General features: G+C 45.4%; 1 protein-coding gene across 3 annotated transcripts in view; it reads left to right on the forward strand.

Moving 5' to 3' along the window:
- The window catches only part of TAMM41 (TAM41 mitochondrial translocator assembly and maintenance homolog), a gene marked incomplete at its 3' end in the record, with an annotated part of 108,471 nt that overhangs the window by 43,831 nt on the left and 41,341 nt on the right, over window positions 1-23,299 (forward strand). For 2 of the 3 annotated variants that reach the window (XM_082848860.1, XM_082848861.1), the window contains exons 6-8: window positions 503-668; window positions 2,183-2,245; window positions 11,792-11,897. In XM_082848860.1, the coding sequence (XP_082704986.1) occupies window positions 503-668; window positions 2,183-2,245; window positions 11,792-11,868 (306 nt within the window). Of the gene's footprint in view, window positions 1-502; window positions 669-2,182; window positions 2,246-11,791; window positions 11,898-23,299 lie in introns of those variants that run through there. The other variant, XM_082848862.1, reaches the window with a different exon arrangement.

The following is a 23,299-nucleotide window of genomic DNA, read 5'->3' on the forward strand; positions in this document are numbered from 1 at the left end:
AAGCCCACGCACCGCAACGAAGAGTAGCCCCCGCTCGCCGCAACTAGAGAAAGCCCGCGCGCAGCAACGAAGACCCAACACAGCCAAAAATAAATAAATAAATAAATAAATAAGATTTAAATAAATAAATAAAAGAAAATGAGTACTTGGGTGAGCCGGTGTGTCGATGAATTTTAGCTGAAATTTTACTTTCTTTAACTACCGGATTTAGAACAAATAGAAATTTTAAAACTGAGAGTCAAAAATTGATTCTTGAAAGAAATTTCTATTCTTAAGTACAGGTAGAATATCATAGGAAAAGAATTAACTTGTTCGAAGGAACTTAGAATCCTTAACACCTAGGCATTCAGTTTCAGAAAGGAGAAAGTCTCCTTAGCACCTGCCTAGTCTACTAGGTGTGAGTTCATATATGTTCATGTGGTTTTAAGGAGAAGCCATGTGCTTTGAATATTTATAGAATTCAAAGCACTTTCCATAGACATCATCTTTTTTTTTTCCTTAGATCGATAAAAGCCCAGAAGGACAGTTCACTCAACTAATGACATTGCCCAAAACCTTACAGCAACAAATAAATCATATTATGGACCCTCCTGGAAAAAACAGAGATGTGGAAGAAACTCTATTACAAGTGGCTCATGACCCCGACTGCGGAGACGTGGTGCGTCTAGGTACGTGCATGAATCTGCCGGGGAGAAAGTGTTGGCTGGAGGGGCTTGGGGGGAGCAAACTTTGTGGCTGAGACGGGTTCTCTATTCTTTCTTGCCTAGTGAGATGGAGAGAGAGATTTCCTCTCAGAATAAGAAAGCACTAACAGTCTGGGGGTTTTCCCAACCTAAATTCTTGTTTGTTTGAAGTAGGGTGCTGAAAGTACTTCTATTTTCAGATCCCTGGGTCCTAAATCACTGACAGAGGGGGAAACAATGATTCTTTTGGTCCCAAGGGCATAATGTTTAGAAGTTATTTCAAAGACATGTGTTTGTTCCTCACGGTGGTCTGAGGAGGATGGAGACTGGTGATTTTTTTTTTTTTATTGTGGTACGCGGGCCTCTCACTGTTGTGGCCTCTCCCGTTGCGGAGCACAGACTCCGGACGCGCAGGCTCAGCGGCCATGGCTCATGGGCCTAGCCGCTCCGCGGCATGTGGGATCTTCCCGAACCGGGGCACGAACCCGCGTCCCCTGCATCGGCAGGCGGACCCTCAACCACTGCGCCACCAGGGAAGCCCGAGAATGGTGACATTTTTAATGCTTTTATAACATCAAGAACATCACTCTCCTTGGCCGACGCCCCCTCGGTGTGGCTCCTGTGTGCACAGTAGGTCTGCTCCAACATGGCCCCTGTTCCTCACGTCATCCCCAATGTGGACCAAAAATCTGAGCCTGATCTTCAGAGACTTGCTGCCTTTTGAGGTGTTACAGGTAATTTGCAAGGTCAGTCAGCAAGTAAGGAAATCATGAAATTGAAAATGATGAAAAAAAAAAAGAAAATGATGCCCTCCCTCAGATGAGTGCACCGTTTACTGTTGAGTACGTATTTGCTGAGCTTCCCCAGGGAGCAGCCTGGCCACCTGGCAGGATGCAAGTCACAGTGACGGTGTCACATGGAGACACCTGCCCGTCGGGCAGAGCGGAGCATGTGCCTAGGGTGCCGGCTACCTCTTCTGAAGATACATGTGGAGGCGTGTCTTTTCTGGTCATGGTGTGAGTCCTTCTGCCTTTCTGTGGGCCTGAAGGACTGTCCTGCTGTCCTCACCGAGGAGTCCTCTGAGTGATTTCAGGATAAGTTTTCCTCCTAGGCAGAAACGTTTGGTGTTTTTTTCCCCAATCTTTCCACATCTTGGAATTGAGAGCCAGCAGACTTAAGCAGATTTAAAGTGAAGAAAATGACCTTCAAGGGTCACCTAACCCACTGGTTGTAAGATGAGGCGTCCCAGACCCAGAGTGGGGAGGTCATTTGCTTGCGTTCACACAGCTGGTCAGCGACACAGCTGGTCGTTGACACAGCTGGCAGCTCCAGTCTCCTGGACCTCGATCCTGATACTCTTTTCACTGTCACTCTGACACCAGAGATAGATTTGCTGGTTTTATTGGATAGCTGGAAAGAATATTTAGTTTCAAGTTTTAAAAGTGTTAGGATGACTCGCATCTGGCTTTTTTGGCATTGTTACTGTTTTTTTCTCACAGGGCTCTCAGCAATCGTGAGACCTTCCAGTATGAGACAGAGCACCAAAGGCATTTTCACTGCTGGTAAGAATTGTTAAAAATCCACACTTAACGTACCTGCTGGATTGAGCAGCCTCAGTGCTCCTGGTTAAAATGTAAAGCTTTATCTGTATCCTGGAACTACTTGCGAAATGCTGAATTTTGATGGTCATAACCTAGGACACGGCAGTAACATATAGACAGGCAGATGGCGCTGTAATCCGGAGTCTGAGGTGCTGCTGGGAGGATTTGCTGCCCCTCTGCGTTTTCCCAGTTACTCCTTATGTGCAGGTTTCCCCTTGCGTTTTTATATCTGTGGGAGTTACACATGATATTGTTGCAAAAACAGCAGTACCTTGCCCTCCCCGCCGGCCAGTGTTCCTCTCCAGAGACAACCACTGCTGACTCTCCTGGTGGGTTATTTTTGTTTTCACTGCTGTTTCTCTGGATAATGAGCTTATATTGCTGCTTCTCTCCTTTTAATTTTAGGCATCATCTGTGGACTTCTCACTCTAGCAGATTAGAATTCAACTGCCCCCACCAACGCGCACACACACACCCCCGCACCCATCCCTCTGTGTTCCAGATATGGTTGTGCCATAGCTTTAGTGAAGCCAGTCTTGAGTTTCCATTGTCTGGCTGTGTTACTGTGATTCATAGCTGAGCCATGTGGTACACTTCTCCTTGCCTTCCCAGCTTTCTTTTCCCACAGAGGCTGTCGTCACCTGTCTCATGTGAGGCACCCTGTTTCCTGTATCTGGTGTCTTTGATTTTTGTGGCGCACAGCCTCATTTTGGTGAAGCGCACCATCCGGGAACTTCGTGGGAAAGGGGGCAGAGGAGGCAGATTTGGAGCCCATGTGTGGCCAAGTGAATCTTTAGTCCACCCTCACGCCTGACTGAGGCTTAGGCTGGAGATGATTAGAAATAGTTGTCCTTTAGAATTTTGATACCGTTGCTTCGATTATCTTCTCATTTCTAGGAAGTTCTGATTCTTAATCCTTTGTGTATGTTCTTTGTGGAAGCCTTTTAGGTCTTCTTTTAACCCCAGGGCTCTGAAGTTTCTCAGTGGTGTGTTTCGATGTGAGTCTGTTTTTATCTGTTACACTGAATACTCATTACCCTTCAGTTTGGAAACTCAGAGTATAAGAATATAGGAAAAATTTATTGTATTCGCTCTTCCCATCTGTTTTCTCTCTTCTCTTTCTGGAACGCCTTTTATTCAAACATTGGACCTCCTAGACTGGTCCTTTGGTTTTCTTTCTTTCGTGTCCTCTTTGTCCTTTTTTTTTTTTTTTTTTTTTTTGCGGTACGCGGGCCTCTCACTGTTGTGGCCTCTCCCATTGCGGAGCACAGGCTCCAGACGCGCAGGCTCAGCGGCCATGGCTCACGGGCCCAGCCGCTCCGCGGCATGTGGGATCTTCCCGGACTGGAGCACGAACCGGTGTCCCCTGCATCGGCAGGCAGACTCTCAACCACTGCGCCACCAGGGAAGCCCGATCTCTTTGTCCTTTTGCTTTGCTTTCTCCACTTGAGTTTCCATTGAGTTGTTTTATTTTTGTTATTTTAATTTCTAGGAGCTCTTCTCTTTTTTTGTTCTCTGAATATTCCTTCTTTTTTAAATTTAAAACATCCTGTTCTTGTGTTATGGGCTTAAACATTGGAACATATCTTTGGATATTGCCAAGTTGCCAGAGTGGTTTATCATTTTATCATCCCACTAGGGGTAAACGAAAGTTCTTGTTTCTCCCCATTCTTTCCAACACTTGGTATTGTCTGATGACGGACTTTTCCAGTTCAGTCTCTCTTTATGCAGCTGTCTACTGAGCATCCCTTATGTGCTCGCCACGCAGGATACAGGGTGAACCCTGTACCGTCCTGCCTTCAGAGGCTTCATCATCTAGAAGGGGAGACGGACACATAAATAGAAGTTTGCATTACTAGGGATAAATGGCATAGAGGGAACCTGAAGAAGGGAGTGGTCTTTCAGCCTGATTCTGATCCCTGGCCTGAGATTGCCAGGGAGCTGCACGATCACACCTCTGAAGGCCTCGCTTCGGTTGCCTGGGGACACAGCCAAATGTTGCCCTCCTGAATCTTTGGAAAGATTCAGCCCGTCCACAAAGGTTTAGTAGCATGTGTGCCAAACCTACTCAGCTGAAGATTGTCCTACCACTCAGGGGTGCATAGCTTTGCATTTCCAATTAAGATATTTATTTAATCTGTTTTCTTGCTGAGTTATCCTGGCAAGGCTGAAGATGAGCTACTTTTGTTTGCTTGGGTGGCTCAGGCTATTAATCTGTGCTTTGCATGATTGCACCTCCCTTACCATAATCCTTGGGTGAGGCTGGATGCTTTGGGGTTTTTTATTTTTGGCTTCCTGTGCTATAAGCAACTACTAGATTTATTGATTTTTTTTTTTTTAGTTGTGATAATGGTGGTGTTACGGGGTTAAAAAATCATTTTCTTGTGGAAATACATACTAACATATTTACAGATGAAATGACAGAATGTCTGAGAATTGCTTCAAAAGAAAACATGTTGGAGGGAAGTGGGTAAGGGTGGGGATGACTCGAGATTGGCTATGAGTTGATACATTGTTGAAGCTGGTGAACATACATGGGAACATAATATGCCATTCTTTTATAAGCTTGAATTCATCTCTAATAAAAGGTTTTTAAAAATCCACCCTCATCATCTCTATTTTTTTTTTTTTTTTTTTTGGCTGCATTGGGTCTTTGTTGCTGTGCATGGGCTTTCTCTAATTGTGACGAGCAGGGGCTACTCTTCGTTGCAGTGCGCGGGCTTCTCAATGCGGTGGCTTCTCCTGTTGCAGAGCACGGGCTCTAGGCATGCGGGCTTCAGTAGTTGTGGCGTGCGGGCTCAGTAGTTGTGGTGCACGGGCTTCCTTGCTCCACGGCACGTGGAATCTTCCTGGACCAGGGCTCAAACCCATGTCCCCAGCATTGGCAGGCAGATTCTTAACCACTGTGCCACCAGGGAAGTTCCATCCACCCTCATCATCTCTTTTTTTTTTTTTAACATCTTTATTGGGGTACAATTGCTTTACAATGGTGTGTTAGTTTCTGCTTTATAACAAAGTGAATCAGTTATACATATACATATGTTCCCATATCTCTTCCCTAACCCTCATCATCTCTTGACACGTCAACCTGAAATGGATCTTTGGTCCTCTTTCCTCTTGTTCTTCCTGGTTGCCAGCAGAGGGCAGTGGGTATCATCTCATGGAACCCGCAGCCCAGATTTCCTTGTGGCAGTGGAGTGCCCAGTGCTGCCTCCTCTGAGTGCTCACTAATTTTCTCCCTTCCCCTCTAAAGATGTCTCATTGGATTGTGGAACCAGAGGGACAGAATGTCTGCAGCCTGCTCTGAGGTTGCAGGAATTGTGGAAGGTGATGCGCGTTCCTTGAGATTTCGCTGGGTTTGCTTACCCTGTGCTCTGGCTTCTCTGGTTTCTGGTGGTTGAGGGCTGTGATGAAGGTGGCCCAGGCCAAGGGCAGGGGTTTGTGAGCCTCAGAGATTAGGGTTCGAACTCCAGCTTAACTACTGTGACTTGGGTAAGTTACCTAATTTTTCTTAGTTTTAATTTCATTATATTATGAATAATATATTATTCATAATTATGAATAATTATGCCTGCCTCACTGGGTTGTGAAAATTATATCTTAAGACATATAAGAGCACCAGCACTGTGCCTGGTCTTTCCTCTTTGGTATGATTACCTAAAAGCTTCCTGCCGTCTCTTCAGAACATGCCTCCTTGCATTTTCCTACTCAACTAGCAGGAGCCCCGTCACTAGGTCTCCAGCTGGAGTAGACTAGCAACCGTAGGCCCTGAGTGGCTGGTTTACTCTTTCTCTGTCCTTTAACTTCACAGCAAGCGTCAGAACCTCTCTCTCCTGTGCGCTGCTCTTTAGCAGTCCTCTGGATGTGGCCATAATTGCTGTTGTTCTGCCTGGCTTGTGCTGGGTGCATCTTCCTGAAATCTCCCAAGTTCTGCCTCTGGTCAGGTTTTCAGCCAGCTGATGTATCACCTGCAGAGTGAGAAAATCCCGGGTTATTTGGTTGCACTTTTCCTCCTTTGTAGCCCTTACTCCTCCCTCTGCAACCAGCCACTCGTAGTGGGGGTAAAAAGGAAGGGTCTCCTTAGCTAGTGAATAACTTTTATATTCAAATATTGTTAAATTCAGAGAGAGCGGAGCTAAGATGGTGATAAGAAGGCCTTGGCTCAGAGTTGTAGTTCACGTCTTTGCTCTGTAACCTTGGTGTGTTAACAGCCCTTCTTCCTTGAAGTGGAGGGGATACTAATACCCAACTCGTGGCATGTTGCGAGAGTGTCCAGTATGTACCCAGTACGTAGTAGGTGCTTTATAAACTTGAGTGAGTCTAGATCTAAGTATCAGTCTCTTCCTGGAAGAGATGGAAGCCAGGCTCTGTGTCAGCCCAAAGGGTTGCCCTTTCTAATGAACTGTGTTGGGTGACACGGCAGGTGTCCTCATGTGGTCTGACACTCTGTCTGTGTTAGTTCCCTGAAATTCCCCTACCATCAGATATACCCATGTTCCAAGGTGAGTACAGAACTACTTCCAAAACCAAACACTGTTTTTCCCTTTAGCCTGGGAGTCGGTTATTGGCAAGATAATACTGACTTCTTAGACTGTGCTGTTAATGGAGCAGCGGTTTTCATCCGGGTCTCGGGGCAGCAGCTGCAGCCAGGCAGCTCGGGAGAGCAGGAGACTGTTCAGCCTCCCGGTCCTTGCCTGCGCCGCCCTGCAGGGCAGCAGCACACCGCATCACGGCTCAGCCCGGCCAAGCAAACATCACGTTCTGATCAGCCACAGCCATTTATGTGTCTAACCTGAATGAGTAGAGAGGAGTGGAACTCTTTGCATCTTTGCGGGACGGCGGCGGGGAGCTTGGGGAGAAATGGGTCAGGGGCTTAGCAGTTAGACTGAGAAGCAAGCAGGAGCCAGACAGGGGAAGGCCTGTAAAAGCCTGAAGGGGAATCCAGAGTTTCACTGAGGGGAGAGGGAAGCCGCTGAAGGATTGTCGAAAGACTGCTGTAGCGAGAGGATAGAGAGCAGCTTGGAGGGAGGTGACGCTGTTGCTTGGGAAACTGATCGACTGCCGCAGTCCGCCAGGTGAGGAGGCCTGGCCGCCCTGACTCAGGGTTTTGCAGGAGAGGCAGAGGAGAGATGCAGGCAATACTTGGAAGACGCATCCCCAGGTCTTGGTGATGGGAGGGATTTGGGCAGTGAAGCAGAGAGGAGTCAGAGAAGCTCCCAGGTTTCTGGCTTGGGGAGCGGAGGTGGAGGTGCCTTTCCTGGGGTGAGGGAACGTAGGGGAGGATGACAAGTTTAATCTTTGAAATATTGCTTTATTTTTCCCCACCTGACTTTCTGGTCAATCAGAATTCACTTTGGAGTCAAATACCTATTTACCTCTGTAGCTTCAAAAGATTCAACTTAAACAAGACAGGTTTAGTCTTGTTCCTAAAAAGATTCCGGCACGCCTCGGCCGGTCCTTACCAGCCCTTTCCTGAAAGTGATAGAATGTATCATTGATTATCTTCTCCTTCTCATCTCTTATAACTGAAACATTTTATCCCCATTTTTTGGTACCTACATGTTTCAATAAGAAGAACACATGATAATAAAGATTTTTCTGGTGATGTATTTATCACTTAAACCTGAAAGTTTTAAAAATAAAACTGCCTCAGAAAAGATTTTCTTTGTAGATATAGCTAACTGTGGTTGGAAATTAATTGGAAGAATGTTTGGGGCTCACTGATTTTCTCTCCTAAATATCTGAAATATAGGATTATGGGAAGGTAGAGACCTCTCACAACCTGGTCTCATCTCTGCCTCACATTGTTTCCTGGAGCATTTTGTCTGTCACTGGACCTATCAGTTTAAGGTCACGCAGGGAATTCATAGTATTACATATGTAGTGATTTTGCTGTAGGTAACATGAAACATACTGGAAATCAACAGAAGAAAAACCTTAGGAGCCATGTATTAGAGTAGATTTCCGTTTGCTTCCAAAACAAAATCCTGACTTTGGTTACTAATCAGTGTTCATAACGACCAGCTTTAGGTAAATAAGGATCTGCCTAAACAGGATGTCGCTAAGGAGATGTTTGCACCTTTATCCGCTGGGGAAGGAGCAAAGTCAACAATGATGGTTCTTAGAGTAGAGTTTCTCTCTTAGCAGGCTGTCTTCCTTCAAGACGCATTCTAGATGCAGACTTCCTAAGTCACCATCATCTTTAGAAAGGAAGCAGAAACCACACAAAAGCTCAGTGTCGGCCAAGTAGAAGTCTGTGGATTATAAACTCTGTGAGGGCAGAGACCAGGGCTGTTGTTCATACCGGTGTCCCGAACAACTACCTCCGTGTCCCGTATGTGTTGGTGCCCAAGAAATGCCTGTTCAGTGTATTTCAGTGACTGAATAAATGGAAGATTCTGAATTTTCTGGTAGTAGGGAAAGTCTCCATATATACAGAAAAGTACACAAATCATAAATTTGGTGAATTTTCACAAAGTGAACAGACTTGTGAACCCAGTACCCAGATGAAGAACTAGAATAGGGCCAGTTCCCCCAGAACCCCACTGTGCCCCGTCCAGTCACTGCTCCTCCCAGAGTACCTACTGTCCTGACCTCTAATGCCATGCTTCTGTTTTGCCCATTTTTGAACTTCATATAAATACGTACTCTGTCATGTCTTTCACTCCTTGTAACAGCAGTGAGATTCCTCGTGGTGTTGGGAGTAGTCCGTTTATTCTCATTGCAGCTCATCCATCATCTGACTAGAGCACAGTTCATCCCTTCTACTGTTGATGATCTCCCGGGTTGGTTCCAGTTTGGGGCTATTTTAAAGAGTCCTGCTATGCATGTTTTGGTACCTGTCTTCGAGCGAGCGTAGGTATGCATTTCTGTTAGGTTTTTAGTTGCGGGTGGAATTACTGTATCATAAAGCGTGTGAATGTCCAGTTGTGGTAGATACTACCTAACCAGTGTCTAGGTTACACTCCAAGCAGCAGAGTTTCTGCTGCAGTGCCTCCGTGGCCAGTGCTTGATAGTAGGTCTTTTTCCTTTTAGGCCCTCTGGTAGGTGAGTAAACGTATCATATTGGAGTTTTAACTTGCACTTTCCTGATGACCGATAAAGTTGAGCGTTTGTTCACATGCTTACATGGTCGGAGATCCTCTTTTGTGAAGTACCTATTCTACTTTTGCTCATTTTTCTTTTGAATTGTCTGCCTTTTTTTTTTTTTTTTTTACACTGAAATCTCTGTATAGTGTGGATACAGGTCCTTCGTTGGACAAGTGGAATGCAAAAGTCCCCCACTCTAGGGCTTGTCGTCTCGGTGTCTTAATGGTGTCTTTTGATGAAAAGTGCTTAATCTTACTTAGTCCAGTTTATCAGTTTTGTCCTGTAAGGTTAGCAGCTTTTTGTGTCCTGTTTAGGAAATATTGCCTACTCCAAGTTCATGAAGTTTTGTCCTCCACCTTCATTGCAACTAGAATATTAAGGCAGGATCCTTCCTTCTAATCTCTTGGTTCTTAACCTTTTGAAAATCCTGGCTCCCAGTGAGACTCTGACTAAAACCCTGGGCCCTCTGCACAGACATGCACATGTGCGCACACTCAGCAAACCTCCCTGCAGCTTCAGGGAGTTCTCAGACTGAGGCCTGTCTGTTGGCCCCTCGTTGGAGAACCCGTAACCTAGTCCAACCTGTCAGTTTGCAGATGAGGAAGTCGATGCCCAGAGACGGGGAGTCTCCCTGTCCCCAGCAGGGACTAACATTCGTCTCTCCTGACTCCCATTCCAGTGCCCTTGCCAGATCCGTCCCCGGCTGCAGCCGTCCTGAGAATATGTCTCTGGCAGAGCTGCCGAAGGGAGAGACTTCTTCATTAAGGGAGGTTTCTATCCACTAGCAGCAAAACAGGGCTCCACAATGCCACTCGTGGACTGTGGTGTATTTACCGTACATGTTAAGCTCCCCAGAGTCTGTGAGGAAGGTTTGTGAAGCTGAGCTGGGACTCATTATGGTCGATGCCTCTTCCTCTCGCTGTGACTCAGTGCCCTGGAGTTGCCGCGTTGACCCTTACTGTGTGCAGCTACCTTGGTGTCTTGATCGGTTCTGCCTGGAATTTTAAAAAGCACCTTACGTAATAAGATTCCAGTCCCAGTGCTCGAGTGGGTGAGGTTTACCAGAGTGGTTGCTCCAGGGAGAAAATTAAAATGGGTGGAGGCAGGAAAAGGAGCTCTGAGTTTCTTGACGAGTCTCGGTTTGCAGGAGTCAGTCAGTGGACAAGCGAGGCCACAGCTTCTAGAATGACTTTATCGGTGCCCTGCCTTTTTACCTGCCGCTGCCTGCAGTGGCGTCGTAAAAGATCCTAAGTGCATGAGGCGGCCTACAGGTAACATGATCAGGTATTTTTGAGAGCGCTTACACGCCAGTGCTCAGAGCCTCCGGAACCAGCCCTGTTATACCTTGTGAGCGGTGCCCACACTACATGTCACACCTGCAGCACAGACCACGGTCTGGATCCCAGGGTGAAAAAGACTGTTCGGATCTTTGGGCCACACCCTGAAACACAGACTGAATGATCTCATCCTCAGCACAAAGAAGGTCAAGCCCGTAATACTGTCTGCAAATGGGATCCTGTGAGTCCCGACAGACAGCAGCACCCCGCTTAGTCCATGCTGTCGGACTTCTTTCCCGTAAACTTCCCCGAGAGCCTCTCCTCTGGTTTCATCAGGCACTTGTGACTCAGTAGATGGGGTGCTGGAAGGGCAGGTGTCTGAACAAGGTGCATCTGTTCCATCACTGCAGGTGTTTACTGAGCACCTGCTGTGTGCCGGGTGCCACACTAAGAGATGGGGGAACCCGGGATGAATAGGACAAGGTCCCTGTCCTCAAGGAGCTCCCGGTGTAGGCAGAGGGACAGGAGAGCACTGTGCAGTGTGGTGAGTGCTGAGCTGGGCGTCAGCACAGGCACCGTGGGACCAGGAGGAACAGTGGCTGAATCGGCTGGGGAGCCCGGTACTTCCAGGGGAAAAATCTGAACGGGATCGCGGCGTCTACCAGGCAGGGTGTGGTGGGAACGCCCTTCACCGCGGGCAAACTGGCGTCACACGCAGGGACATGGCAGCAGTGCGCTGGGGGTGGTTGGGAGGCATTGGGGGCTAGAAAGGGGGCCAAGGACGCTCACTTACATACGGCGTCTTGTCTTTGCCTTCCTTTCTCCTCCTTTTTCAAAGAGCTGCTAAATTCAGAGGTTGCAGCATGCTCCTATCTGAAAGGACTCCCTTACCCCAGAAGCTTGGGTGCCTTTGGCATCCGTATCACTGCTTCAGCAGATGCGGAAATCAGTCTTTTCCCTCCCGTTGATCACGATGGCCCCCAGGGTCTCCTGGACCCTGTCAGGCCCCCAGGCTCTCCTGGAACCCCAGTCAGCCCATCACTGTTCTAAAGATGAGTCTGATCCAAATACCACAGGGCCTCCACTGAGCATCCCCTCAGTAAGCCTCAGTGTTCTTACTCTCTCTTCTTTTCTCTTTTAGGCCTGAAGAAATCAGTGATTTATAGTTCTCTAAAACTGCGTAAAATGTGGAAAGGATGGCTGAGAAAAACATCCTGATTTTGCTTGCTTTTATCTGTGCTATGTGTAGCTGAATAAAATGATCCTTTTTGACAGAACAGCGTCTGTTACTCTGAACTATTTGGTTGAATTTGAAGAGGTCTTGGTTTGCATGATACTGTACTGGATTTTGGAAATGTATGCGTCAGACCTTTATCCGGGGGGAACCAATACCTTTGAGGACTCAGCATGAGAAGAGTCCTCGTTACACACAGCACCATCTGGGCCCTGCTTTCCTGAGAGCTTAGGCTATGGTCTGTTTGGCAACGAGGGTCGGAGGTCTAAGTGGCGGTGCACGCGCTGTGGACCGGCAGCCCCGTGCTAGGGCAGGAGCTTTAGCTCTGTCTGCCTCGGCTCCAACCGCTCACTCGGTTTTCTCCAGTGAGAGCTCCAGTCAGCATCTTCCTGGATCTGGGTGTTTAACATTTCTCCTTGTTCTCCATGAGGGTGTGTGGCAGTGACTCAAGTGAGGAACCTGCAACAGACCGGTGCAGAGCTTTCCCACGTAACAGGAGCGTTTGGGGAGCAGGAAACGACAAAGGACTCATCAGCTCAAAGAACTGGAAAGTCAGAGGTTGGTGGGCTTCAGAGTTGGATTGATTTAGGGGGTTAACAGACCAATTTCTGTCCTTTCTCCATCCTTTGCCACATTGACATCACACTAAGGCCAGCTCTCCTCTTAACTCTGAGACCCCTGACAACAGCCTCAAGGGCTGTGTGCACCCCCATCTGCATCTGGGGAGACAGGGGGAGTTCCTTTCAGAAGCCCTCTTAGAAAAGCAACGGAACTGCAGCAGTTCCCAGCAAGCCTCTGTCTGGATTCCTGGGCCCTAATGGGTAACTTGCCCATCACTGCACCAGGAATGGCCAGGGGGAACCAGGCCAAGGAGCTTGGACCTGAGCCTGCCTCCCCTCCAGCTCATGGGCTGCAGGATGAGCTGACAGATGGATGGAAATGGGGGGATGGGGGGAGGCAGCGTCTGTTCCCTCGCCTGGCACATCGTCTCTTCAGTCCAAGCTCAGGTTTTGTCTTTCTTTTCTCAGATTGTCTCTACCTCACCCTGTTTCCATTGCCCGGTGCTCTAGTGCAGACCCTTAGGTTCTTTTGAAAATTTGAACAATAGTTTTCTACTAATTTTTTCTACCTTTGGGTTCAGCTCATTCCAACCCAAAAGAGCTCAGGCTTAAGATATGACCAAACTGGGTTGAATCTTCGCTCCACTGCTGACTAGCTTTGTGACTTTGGGCAAGTTATTTAGTGTCTCTGAAGAGTTTTACCATCTCTGAAAAGGGAATAACAGTACAGACCTCCTTGGGCTGTAGTGAAGGTCCTGCAAGCCAAGTGTCCTATGTACTAGGACACTGCCTGGTAGCATTCAGTAAATGTCACTTCTGTCATTACTTTCTATTATTGTTTTTGTTACTGTTTTCTTCTGCACGTGTTTTTGTTTTATTAGGTCAGGTTCTTCCTCAAGAAGCTAAAATGATTCCCCCCTGCTTATGGGATAAAATAAGTATTTCTCATCAGCCTTGGTCAGTTCGGGCTGCCATGACAGATACCACACATTGGTTGGCTTATAAACAGCCGAAATTGATTTTTCACAGTTCTGGGGCCTGGAAGTCTGAGACCAGGGTTGCTGATATGGTCGGTTTCTGGTGAGAGCTTCTTCCTAGTTGCAGAGGCCTGTTTTCCCAGTGTCTTCTCTCACAGTGGAGCCAGCAGACCCAAAGCAAGGTCTCATGTTTCTTCTTATAAGGATACTAATCCCATTCATGAGGGTTCCACCCTCATGACCATGTTACCTGCCAAAGGCCCCACCTCTGAACATCATCACGTTGGGGGTGGGGGTGGTGAGAGAATTCTGAGGGAACACAAACATTCAATCTATAACAAGATTATTCAAGACCTATAAGCTGCAAAGTTGGTTCAAGATGGTGGAGTAGAAGAACGTGTGCTCACTCCCTCTTGCGAGAGCACTGGAATCACAACTAACTGCTGAACAGTCACCTATAGGAAGACACTGGAACTCACCAAAAAAGATACCCCACACGCAAAGACAAAGGAGAACCGCAGTGAGATGGTAGGAGGGGTGCAATCACAATAAAATCAAATCCCATAACCGCTGGGTGGGTGACTCACAGACTGGAGAACACTTATACCACAGAAGTCCACCCACTGGAGTGAAGGTTCTGAGCCCCACGTCAGGCTCCCCAACCTGGGGATCCGGTGACAGGAGGAGGAATTCCCAGAGAATCAGACTGCAAAGGCTAGCGGGATTTGATTGCAGGATCTCAGCAGGACTGGGGGAAACAGAGACTCCACTCTTGGAGGGCACACACAAAGTAGTGTGTGCATCGGGACCCAGGGGAAGGAGCAGTGACACCATAGGAGTCTGAACCAACCTACCAGCTACTGTTGGAGGGTCTTCTGCAGAGGCCGGGGGTGGCTGTGGCTCACCATGGGGACAAGGACACTGGCAGCAGAAGCTCTGGGAAGTACTCATTGGCGTGAGCCCTCCCAGAGTCCGCCATTAGCCCCACCAAAGAGCCCAGGTAGGCTCCAGTGCTGAGTCACCTCAGGCCAAACAACCAACAGGGAGGGAATGCAGCCCCACCCATCAGCAGACAAGTGGATTAAAGTTTTACTGAACTCTGGCCACCACCAGTCCCTCCCATCAGGAAGCTTGCACAAGCCTCTTAGATAGCCTCATCCACCAGAGGGCAGATCACAAAAGCAAGAAGACCCAGAATCCTGCAGCCTGTGGAACAAAAACCACATTCACAGAAAGACAGACAAAATGAAAAGGTGGAGGATTATGTACCAGATGAAGGAACAAGATAAAACCCCAGAGAAACAACTAAATGAAATGGAGCTAGGAAACCTTCCAGAAAAAGAATTCAGAATAATGATAGTGAAGATGATCCAGGACCTTGGAAAAAGAATGGAGGCAAAGATTGAGAAGATGCAAGAAATGTTTAACAAAGACCTGGAAGAATTACAGAACAAACACCTAGAAGAATTAAAGAACAAACAAACAGAGATAAACAATACAATAACTGAAATGAAAAATACACTAGAAGGGATCAATAGCAGAATAACTGAGGCAGAAGAACAGATAAGTGACTTGGAAGACAGAATGGTGGAATTCACTGCCACGGAACAGAATAAAGAAAAAAGAATGAAAAGAAATGAAGACAACCTAAGAGACCTCGGGGACAGCATTTAACGCACCAACATTTGCATTATTGGGGTCCCAGAAGGAGAAGAGAGAGAGAAAGGACCTGAGAAAATATTTGAAGAGATTATAATCAAAAACTTCCCTAACATGGGAAAGGAAATAGCCACCCAAGTCCAGGAAATGCGGAGAGTCCCAGGCAGGATAAACCCAAGGAGAAACACGCCAAGACACATAGTAATCAAATTGACAAAGAAAAATTATTAAAAGCAACAAGGGAAAAATGACAGATAACATACATGGGAACTCCCATAAGGGTAACAGCTGATTTCTCAGCAGAAACTCTACAAGCCAGAAGGGAGTGGCATGATATATTTAAAGTGATGAAAGGGAAGAACTTAGAACCAAGATTACTGTACCTGGCAAGGATATCATTCAGATTTTACGGAGAAGTCAAAAGCTTTACAGATAAGCAAAAGCTAAGAGAATTCAGCACCACCAAACCAGCTGTACAACAAATGCTAAAGGAACCTCTCTAAGTGGGAAACAGAAGAGAAGAAACGGACCTACACAAACAAACTCAAAACAATTAGAAAAAGGTAAAAAGAACATACATATCAATAATTACCTTAAACATGAATGGATTAAATGCTCCAACTAAAAGACACAGGCTCACTGAATGGATACAAAAACAATATCCATATATATGCTGTCTACAAGAGACCCACTTCAGACCTAGGGATACATACAGACTGAAAGTGACGGGATGGAAAAAGATATTCCATGCAAATGGAAATCAAAAGAAAGCTGGAGTAGCAATACTCCTGTCAGATAAAATAGATGTTAAAATAAAGAATGTTACAAGAGACAAGGAAGAACACTACATAATGATCAAGGGATCAATCCAAGAAGAAGATATAACAATTATAAATATATATGCACGCAACATAGGAAAACCTCAATACATAAGGCAAATGCCAACAGCTATAAAAGAAGAAATTGACAGTAACACAATAATAGTGGGGGACTTTAACACCTCACTTACACCAATGGACAGATGATCCAGACAGAAAATAAATAAGGAAACACAAGCTTTAAATGACACAATAGACCAGATAGATTTAATTGATATTTATAGGACATTCCATCCAAAAACAGCAGATTACACTTTCTTCTCAAGTGCACACGGAACACTCTCCAGGATAGATCACATCTTGGATCACAAATCAAGCCTCGGTAAATTTAAGAAAATTGAATTCATATCAAGAATCTTTTCTGACCACAATGCTATGAGATAAGAAATAAATTACAGGGGAAAGAATGTAATAACACAAATACATGGAGGCTAAACAATAGACTACTGAATAACCAAGAGATCACTGAAGAAATCAAAGAGGAAATCAAAAAATACCTCAAGACAAATGACAACGAAAACATGATGATCCAAAACCTGTGGGATGCAGCAAAAGCAGTTCTAAGAGGGAAGTTTATAGCATTACAGTGCTACCTCAAGAAAAAGAAAAATCTCAAATAAACAATCTAACCTTACACCTAAAGGAACTAGAGAAAGAAGAACAAACAAAACCCAAAGTTAGTAGAAGGAAAGAAATGATAAAGATCAGAGCAGAAATAAATGAAATAGAAACAAAGAAAACAATAGCAAAGATCAATAAAACTAAAAGCTGGTTCTTTGAGAAGATATACAAAACTGATAAACCTTTAGCCAGACTCATCAAGTGAAAAGAGAGAGAGGACTCAAATCAATAAAATTAGAAATGAAAAAGGAGAAGTTACAATGGACACCAGAGAAATAGAAAGCCTCCTAAGAGACTACTACAAGCAACTCTATGCAAATAAAATGGGCAACCTGAAAGAAATGGACAAATTATTAGAAAGGTATAACCTTCCAAGACTGAACCAGGAAGAAACAGAAAATCTGAACAGACCAGTCACAAGTAATGAAATTGAAACTGTGATTAAAAATCGTCCAAGAAACAAAAGTCCAGGACCAGATGGTTTCACAGGTGAATTCTATCAAACATTTACAGAAGAGTTAACACCCATCCTTCTCAAACTCTTCCAAAAAATTGCAGAGGAAGGAACACTCCCAAACTCATTCTACAAGGCCACCATCACCCTGATACCAAAATCAGACAAAGGTACTACAAAAAAAATTACAGACCAATATCACTGATGAATATAGATGCAAAAATCCTCAACAAAATATTAGCAAACAGAATCCAACAACACATTAAAAGGATCATACACCATGATCAAGTGGGATTTATCCCAGGGATGCAAGGATTCTTCAATATACGCAGATCAGTCAACGGATATGCCATACTAACAATTTGAAGAATAAAAACCATATGATCATCTCAATAGATGCAGAAAAAGCTTTTGAGAAAATTTAACACCGATTTATGATAAAAAAACTCTCTAGAAAGTGGGCACAGAGGGAACCTACCTCAACATAATAAAGGCCATATATGACAAACCCACAGCGAACATCATTCTGAATGGTGAAAAACTGAAAGCATTTGCTCTAAGATCAGGAACAAGACAAGGATGTCCACTCTCACCACTCTTATTCTACATAGTTTTGGAAGTCCTAGCCAGCGGCAATCAGAGTTTAAAAAGAAATAAAAGGAATACAAATGGGAAAAGAAGAAGTAAAACTGTCACTGTTTGCAGATGACATGAGACTATACATAGAGAATCCTAAAGATACCACCAGAAAACTACTAGAGCTAATCAGTGAATTTGGTAAAGTTGCAGGATACAAAATTAATGCACAGAAATCTCTTGCATTCCTAGGGACTTCCCTGGAAGTGGCGCAGTGGTTAAGAATCCGCCTGCCAATGCAGGGGACATGGGTTCGATCCCTGGTCCGGGAAGATCCCACATGCCACGGAGCAACTAAGCCCGTGTGCCACAACTACTGAGCCTGCATTCTAGAGCCTGAGTGCCACAACTACTGAGCCTGCGTTCTAGAGCCCGCGTGCCACAACTACTGAGCCTGTGTTCTAGAGCCCACGTGCCACAACTACTGAAGCCTGCACACCTAGAGCCTGTGCTCCGCAACAAGTTAAGCCACCGCAATGAGAAGCACATGCACCACAACAAAGAGTAGCCCCACTCGCTGCAACTAGAGAAAGCCTGCACACAGCAACGAAGACCCAACACAGCCAAAACTAAATAAATAAATTTACTTTAAAAATAGAAATAAAATAAATCTCTTGCATTCCTATACACTAACAATGAAAGATCAGAAAGAGAAATTAAGGAAACAATCCCATTCACCATTGCAACAAAAAGAATAAAATATCCAGGAATAAACCTACCTAAGGAGGTACTGTACTCAGAAAACTGTAAGACACTTATGAAAGAAATCAAAGATGGCACAAACAGATGGAGAGATATACCATGTTCTTGGATTGGAAGAATCAATATTTTGAAAATGACTGTACTCCCCAAAGCAATCTACAGATTCAATGCAATCCCTATCAAATTACCAATGGCGTTTTTTACAGAAGTAGAACAAAAAATCTTAAAATTTGTATGGAGACACAAAAGACCCCAAATAGCCATAGCAGTCTTGAGGGAAAAAAATGAAGCTGGAGGAATCAGACTCCCTGACTTCAGACTATACTACAAAGCTACAGTAATCAAGACAATATGGTACCAGCACAAAAACAGAAATATAGATCAATGGAACAGGACAGAAAGGCCAGAGATGAACCCCCACACCTATGGTCAACTAATATATGACAAAGGAAGCAAGGATATACATTGGAGAAAAGACAGTGTGTTCAATAAGTGGTGCTGGGAAAACTGGACAGCTACATGTAAAAGAATGAAATTAGAACACTCCCTAACAGCATACACAAAAATAAACTCAAAATGGATTGAAGACCTAAATGTAAGACCGGATAGTATAAAACTCTTAGAGGAAAACATAGGAAGAACAGTTTGACATAAATCACAGCAAGATCTTTTTTGACCCACCTCCTAGAGTAGTGGAAATAAAGTCAAAAATAAACAAATGGGAACTAATGAAACTTAAAAGCTTCTGCACAGCAAAGGAAACTATAAACAAGACAAAAAGACAACCCTCAGAATGGGAGAAGATATTTGCAAACAAATCAACAGACAAAGGATTAATCTCCAAAATATATAAACAGCTCATGCAGCTCAATATTAAAAAAACAACCCAATCCAAAAATGGTCAGAAGACCTAAATAGACATTTCTCCAAAGAAGACATACAGATGGCCAAGAGGCACATGAAAACTGCTCAACATCACTAATTATTAGAGAAATGCAAATCAAAACTACGAGGTATCACCTCACACCAGTTAGAATGGGCATCATCAGAAAATGTACAAACAGCAAATGCTGGAGAGGGTGTGGAGAGAAGGGAACCCTCTTGCGCTGTTGGTGGGAATGTAAATTGATACAGCCACTATGGAAAACAGTATGGAGCTTCCTTAAAAAACTAAAAATAAAATTACTATATGACCCAGCAATCCCACTACTGGCCATATACCCAGAGCAAACCATAAGTCAAAAAGACACATGCACCCCAATGTTCATTGCAGCACTATTTACAATAGCCAGGACATGGAAGCAACCTAAATACCCATCAACATACGAATGGATAAAGAAGATGTGGTACATACATACAGTGGAAAAATACCAGCCATAAAAAGGAATGAAATTGTGTCATTTGTAGAGACATGGCTGGACCTAGAGACTGTCATACAGAGTGAAGTAAGTCAGAAAGAGAAAAAGAAATATCATATATTAATGCATACATGTGGAATCTAGAAAAATGGTACAGATGAACTGGTTTGCAAGGCAGTAACAGAGGCACAGATGTAGAGAACAAACGTATGGACACTAAGGGGGGAAAGCAGGGGTGCGGGCCTGGGGGGAGTGGGATGAATTTGGAGTTTGGGATTGACATATATACAGTAATATGTATAAAATAGATAACTAATAAGAACCTGCTGTATTAAAAAATAATAAAATAAAATTTTTTTCAGAAGCCCTATAAGCTGGCTTTATTTTAACTTTAACTTGTCCCCCCTGTATCTAATATAGCCTTTTATGTCCCCAACTAGTTTAGACAGTAAATACTCAGAAGAGCACAGAATATCAGGGTAATCTTCCAGTGTGGGGATACCTGAGGCCGCAAGAGAGAAAATGACAGCCGAGGGTCAGAATGCACATGAGCATCGTGGCTGAGGCTTGACGCAGGCCTGCAAACTCCCTGGTCTGGTGCCTTTTCCTACACACCCCGTAGCTTTCATAATTGATGAATGCTTGAGTCTCTGTGTTCCACTTCTCCTAGATGTATTCTTATCTTCCTTTTCCTCAATGCATTTTGAAGTATAGATATCTAAGTTGGGAGTCATCAAACAGGTATATAAGGATGAGGGCTGAGACTTCCTCTGAGGAAAAAGGAATTCTATGGCAGGAAGTAGCTCTTCTTGAACTCCAGGAGACCCAAAAAATAAATGTACCTGAGAGTCAGACTTCCTTCCAGCCGTGTTCTTGGGCAAGTTATTTAACCTTTCTGAGCTTCGGTTTCTGTGCTGTGAGGTAGGTACACTCATACCTCTCTGGCAGGGCTGGTATTAGAATTAAATGAGGAAACATATGTTCAGCACCTAGCATGGTTCTTGGCACACGATAATAGTTCATGTTTCTACAAGTCACTCTACTATTCAATTCAGATGGTGAGTTTGGATAGCTAGGGATAGCCTGCATATATCCGTCAGGAAAAGAGAAACAGTCCTGGGTATATCAAACAGAGGGGATTTTATCAAGGGAATTAGTTACAGAAGGGAGAAGGAGGGAGGGATGACTCCCAAGGATCAGGAAGCAGCTAACATCCCGAGGCTGCAGTCTCCAAGCTGACCTGCTTGCTGTGATCCAGAGATGCTGCCTGTGGTGGTTTCAAAATATGTTTGCAAATTCTTTGACCGTCTTCCCATCAGTAGGTGGACTCTTAATTCTCCTTCCCTGAATATGGGCTGGCCTCAGTGACTTGTTTCTAACAGATAGAATGCAGCAAATGAGATAACCTGACTTACAAGATGAGATCCTAAAATGTGGCACACCTTCCCCTTGGCTCTCAGGGCACTCGCTCTTAGAGCCCAGCCGCCATGTTGTAAGGAAGCCCAGGCCACACAGAGAGGACGTATAACTGCTCTGGCCGACAGCACCAGCTGCCAGGCAAGTGGGTGAGTGACCGCGGCCAAGCATGAGACCCCAAGCCAGGACCACCAGTCAAACTCCCAGGACTCTGAGGGGGAATCACAAAATGATTATTGTTAGAAGTTGCTAAGTTTGGGGGAGGCTTGTTTTGCAGCATTGGATAATCGGCCCAATGCCCCTGCCACTGCGGGAGCTGCTAAAGCGGTCTCACCCCTGCCCAGAGGCCACAGGGGACCACGAATATTGGAGGCAAACCGGGGAACTTCGCTCTTCCCTCACCCTCCGACCTCCTGCCACCGTCTCCAACTGGCAAAACCTGATAGGAAGTCACCAGGTAAGAAAGCCTGAGAAAGGTAGTTTACATTCCAGAGTGGAGTGTAAAGAATAGACGTGTGTCTGCATCCTACCAGATAAAAACTGCCACGTCCACTCCAGTGACAGGGCATCCGTGCACACCATTTAATCCATAGGTGACCCTCCCACGGTAACAGCAGCACCCCCAGCTCCACCGACACCAGGCACTATCCTTGGTACAAAAGAAAATGCTCTTGCTTTCTGGCAGAAAAGAACATTATATCCGTCTCTGGGTGATGCTAATTCCTCTTGCAATCACAGTCTCACCTGACTGTCGTGTAACCTAGAAACTAACATGTGAAGTTCACCACCGCTTCTTACAGAAAATGATAGAGGAGAATAAAGGGGGGTAAAAATACATACGAGGGCTTCCCTGGTGGTGCAGTGGTTGAGAGTCTGCCTGCCGATGCAGAGGACACAGGGTCGTGCCTCGGTCCGGGAGGATCCCACATGCCGCGGAGCGGCTGGGTCCGTGAGCCATGGCCGCTGGACCTGCGCGTCCGGAGCCTGTGCTCCACAGCGGGAGAGGCCACAACAGTGAGAGGCCCATGTACCGCAAAAAAAAAACATATGAGCCGGTCAGTGAGTGAGTGTGTGTACTACACATTATCAAGCAAGGAAGAAAATACACCCACCTAATTTTTCTGAACTGGTCAGGGTGTCACAGCAGATACGTCCAGCATCTTTCTTTCATCACCCGTTCCGTGTTTCTACTGTCCTACTGGGGTGACCCAATCTTCCCTCCTGCAGGACCTGCGTCCTTAGTGGTCCTGTCTTTCTTGGGTCGTTCTAGTCTTTTATTAACTTTCACTGTTGAACATGTTCCAAGTTTTGCATGTTGAGTAGTGAGAATTTGGTAATGCTTACTGTGCCAAGGACTGTTTCTTGCATTAACTCATTTACCCTCACTGCAACCCTATAAGGTCGGTACTATTACTATCCTACAAATGAGGAAACTGAGGCTCAGAGAGGTTAAATAATTTACCCAGCGTCACACAGCTAGTTAAGCGCTAGAGCCAAGATCCACACACACGTTTGAATAGTCTGAATCCAGTCGAGGCGCCCGTAACCACTGTGCTTATCCACAGCACACAGAAGGTACACGGTCAGCGGTAGCTGCTATCATTCATGTTGCTTCCATTTGACTAATACTTGACTTTTGGGGAAGCTTTTACTCTCTGCCCTATAAAAATGACTAGTTGACTAAATAAAGCCTAAATAAAGAAATCTCCCTGATATCTGGCTAGAATTCCTTAAAACACTCTGAGAATTCACAACTGTCTAATGCAAAGCCTGATTCCCAAAGCAGCGTCCCCTAGAATTGAGTCATGGCTTCCGGTCATAACATGTCCCTTTCTCAGCCGGGCAACCTCAGAAAAAGTTTGGGACTTGGTGACCCGAGACTCATGAGCAAATCCCAGGTGAGCTCTGCCCCAGAGCAGCCGGGAGACATCGGGCCTACCTGAGGGAGGCGATGGCTGGGCTTACTCACGTGGTTGCAGCAGGAGCAGTCTTTGCGGATGGGAGAAAAAATGGCAAGGGTACGAGTACAAGGCAGTGCGGCCCTGGAGGGCTGCCCCTGCACACTGCGTGTGCCCACGCGATCCCCAGGCGAGCATCAGGAGAGCCGCGTGTTGAGAGGCCTTCTATACTCTGTCACGTGAGCAGAACTCCTTA

This window comes from Leucopleurus acutus, assembly GCF_964270905.1.
Source record: "Leucopleurus acutus genome assembly, chromosome: 10".
Lineage (NCBI taxonomy): Eukaryota > Metazoa > Chordata > Mammalia > Artiodactyla > Delphinidae > Leucopleurus > Leucopleurus acutus.